This window comes from Austrofundulus limnaeus, unplaced genomic scaffold (genome assembly GCF_001266775.1).
Source record: "Austrofundulus limnaeus strain Quisiro unplaced genomic scaffold, Austrofundulus_limnaeus-1.0 Scaffold773, whole genome shotgun sequence".
Lineage (NCBI taxonomy): Eukaryota > Metazoa > Chordata > Actinopteri > Cyprinodontiformes > Rivulidae > Austrofundulus > Austrofundulus limnaeus.
Window position 1 is genome coordinate 42,025 of NW_013953175.1, and position 3,767 is coordinate 45,791.

A 3,767-nucleotide genomic window follows, 5' to 3' on the forward strand; every position below is an offset into this window, starting at 1 on the left:
AGAAAGAAAGAAAGAAAGAAAGAAAGAAAGAAAGAAAGAAAGAAAGAAAGAAAGAAAGACATCTACCTTAAACAGGAAAAAACAACCTGGCCTCAGGTTTCAGTTATCCAACACCTATAGTGCAGCATTGGCTCTTCTTCCCAGACAGTTTTACAACCATTCAGACAAGTACGTGCTACACTTCACACAAGGTGACAATGACTCAACTGAGTCTTTTTYTTCTTTACTTGCCTAGCTCTGTAACATTAGCTTCTGCTAATTGTTTTTTTTTTTTTTTTTGCAAGTTTAGCACTAGCAAAGCTATATTTTTAGTTAGCGGATTATGAGTTAGTGAAGAAAACCTTTTGGTTAGCTGTGCCTACCACTACTGAAAAATAAATATAAATATTTGAATAAGCTATCAAATATACTGAACCAATCAGTGAGACACATGGTTGTTATAAAGGTCACTGTAATCAGAAATGCACAYAATATTTTTGGTCCGGTTCTCAGGGGTGAGCCAAGGGTTGTTGCTTAGTCCTCATATTTTCTTTGAGTCATTTAACACATTTGTCTAGAGGAGCATCGGGCAACTTAACGTCACTCTGTTCTGTTTTATGTTCAGTTTTTTCTTTTATTTTTTTACTCTGCATAAATTTTGTAAACTACATAAGTGGCTGAGTGGCTGATATAAACATCTCAAAGTGAACATTTTATGATTGAATGTCTGTTAAACAATTGTGAGGAATGAAATTTGTGGCTCTTTATGACAAGAGCATTTAAAACTCATTCACCTAGGGCAGGGGTGTCAAACTCCAGTCCTCGAGGGCCGCTATCCTGCATGTTTTAGAGGTTTTCCAGCTCCAACACACCTGATTCAGTGATTGAATTAACTCTTCAAATTGGGCAGAAGCCTGTTAATCACCCAGCAATCAAAATCAGGTGTGTTGGAGCAAGAAAACCTCTAAAACATGCAGGATAGCGGCCCTCGAGGACWGGAGTTTGACACCCCTGACCTAGGGCGAGGTTTTTCTTTTTCTTTTTCTTTTTTTTTTTGGACATACAGTGACGTTAAACAGAGACTCATCTCTGCCTTATTGTGGGGCAAACAAATGTTCATTTGGTTTAAACAGAAGAACTCAAACAGTGAGCCTCACAGAAAGACTCACAGCGGTGTGCTCTCTCACAAGGAGAGGAGTTTAGTCACTCATGTTGGACAGATCTGTTTGATAACGACGCTCTGAACACATTAATATTTAATATAAAGTTAGGTTTTAGAGACCAAAGTCTCTGGTAGCTCAGGAGTGAAGTGCAGGAGGAGATGTCTGCTGACTCAGAACTGACCGTTGCTTCAGTCTCTGCTGAAAACTGGCCTCACTGAAAGTCCCGCTCTGCTCTGCTCTGATTGGATAAAACGGTCTCTGGGGTTCGTCTGATTCATTGAAAGCAGAATCTATTTAATCTTGACACGGCAGGGTCCCACTACCCTCCTTGTACTACAATCCAGATGCACCAGTGCAACTTTTTTATTAAGAAATCAGGTCGCATTTGCGACCAAATTGGTCGCACTCTAGAGCCCCGCTAGCTGTTGTTTTCACAATCTCTGGTACAATTTTAAGTTTGCAAGTGAGCCTTATGATATTCCATCTGGTGTGCCTTTTTTTATTATTGTTGCGCACCTGCGCACCACTTATGTGCAGCTGTGATTATAATAAAGGAAACTGGATCTAAATCAGTCAGAAACATCAATGTGTCTGCTACAGTATGTTTGCTGCAAGGCCAAATGTTTCGACAGGCACACCCACCTTCCCCCTGTAACGGATGCTCTCACGACGTTGGTTATCTTCATCTATATCGGCCGCCTCGTCTTCTTCGCTGACCTCCCCAGTCAGAGAGTCTCCCACCATCCCATTACAATTCTCCTCCAGACCACCAATTTTTTTGGCCTTCAGAAGAATCTTTCCTTTAAGATCCTAAGAGAGCAAATAAAACTAATCTTAATGTTCAATAAAATTTACCAAAGATTTTGTGAAATCACCAATAAAACAACCATAGAACTAAATCATTTATGAAGAAAGTTTTGAACCAAATCTATGTCATTTTCCTACTTTGCATTAAAAAAATAAGTAAACTTTGGCATCTCCTTGGTATATATTCTTCAGTACCAATATTCTCTGTTACTGGAGAACATCGGTACCAGGAAACATAGACACTGCGGATAATTTGGATGAGTGTACCAGAGGTAACATTGGGATTCTGGGAACATAGGTATTAAAGAACTCACAGTAGGTACCGGGAAATATAAGTACCAGAGGGAACATTGGTACTGGGAAGATATGCCTGGGAAATTTAGTGGAAAACCTCACTTTTTTAGATATGTTACCAAAAGACCATTTTCTCTTGGAAGCCATGGTGTCAACAACTCACCTGGGGAGATGGCAACTCGATTGGAGCCCTGTCATTCAGTGTGTTTTTGAGCAACTTATCACCAAGGATATGGTTAAGGTGTTGGGCCATGACTCTTTGTTGCTCAATGCCACAGTGGTTCTCAATGGACATGATGACTGGATATTCCGATACCTGGAGGCATGAAGAAGTTAAAAGCAGATGATGGGGGTGTAATTTAACACCGGGGTACAAACTATGAAATGCACCTGCAGCAATAAATTCATGGGTTGTGCCTGTCTGACTGAGAGTAGCAGGTGAACAGACAGGAAGTCACAAAGTTAGAAGATTCTGTTGACCCTAGAGCTCACAGAATGTCTTGTGGTCATGGTTCTGCTAATCAGCTAATAGCAGAACTAATGATTTACGTTTACCTCCGCCAAGGGGCGAGGTAATGTTTTCGGTCGCAAATGTCTGTCGTTCTGTCTGTGGACAAAATTACTCAAGAACCTGTGGACACATTGTCATGGCATTTTTACCACATGTGGGTATTGGCCAAAGGAACACACCATTAAATTTTGGTGAGGTTCCGTATCATGATGCAGATACAGGAATTTTTTATTTCTTTTAAACCTCTGAGCTCGGAAGTTGTGATGCATTGACAGGGCTTCAGTAAAAACCAGTGAGAGCTTTCAGAGTTCGTTTGAACTGGATTGAACAGCAATTTTATTTACTTCTAAATAAAACCAGATTTAATGACAATTTTTGTCGTAATGTGCGCATTTTTACACATTTGGTGCGCAATTACAGAACGTTGTGTGACCAGGAAGTGCGTGACTGCACCATGAAACATATTTAACCCATTTCCTCAAACACCACATTTCCGAAACAACCAGTGTTGTATAAAGTACCTCAAAGTGATACTTGAGTAGAAGTACAAGTACTGTATCTTACCATAAATTTACTTTGGTAAAAGTTCAAGTCTCCTCTAAGAATATTACTTGAGTAAAAGTCTTAAAATATCTTATATATTTTGTACTTAAATTTCAAAAGTAAAGTTCTGTCATAAAATGTACTTAAGTATTAAAAGTAAAAGTACTGAGTAAAAATGAGTGGCTAGACCTCCCAAAATGACATTTATTGTGAGTTGATACCCTCAAAAAACATTTTTCTAAAGGCCAAAATGGCTATATTGTCATGTAAAAAACACGACAGTGTCTTCTGAATAAATGAAAATGATTTAACACAGTTGTTTATACATTTAGCAGCTCTTTTTATTCCACAGCTGACCTGCTAAAAATGACAGATTTTCTTTTCTGGATCTCTGACAGACGGATCTGAACTCGTAAAGTTTTTATTTTTTTAGTTTTCGCTGTCATTTTCATGAATGGACACTTCCTTGT

The 3,767-nt window shown here is 38.9% G+C and overlaps 1 protein-coding gene across 1 annotated transcript in view; it reads right to left on the minus strand.

Annotated features, from left to right (window-relative positions):
* The window catches only part of plcd4a (phospholipase C, delta 4a), a gene marked incomplete at its 5' end in the record, with an annotated part of 34,750 nt that overhangs the window by 18,635 nt on the left and 12,348 nt on the right, over positions 1-3,767 (minus strand). Inside the window, 2 exon segments of the mRNA XM_014028506.1 lie at positions 1,785-1,952; positions 2,407-2,559. Coding sequence (XP_013883960.1) covers positions 1,785-1,952; positions 2,407-2,559 — 321 coding nt within the window.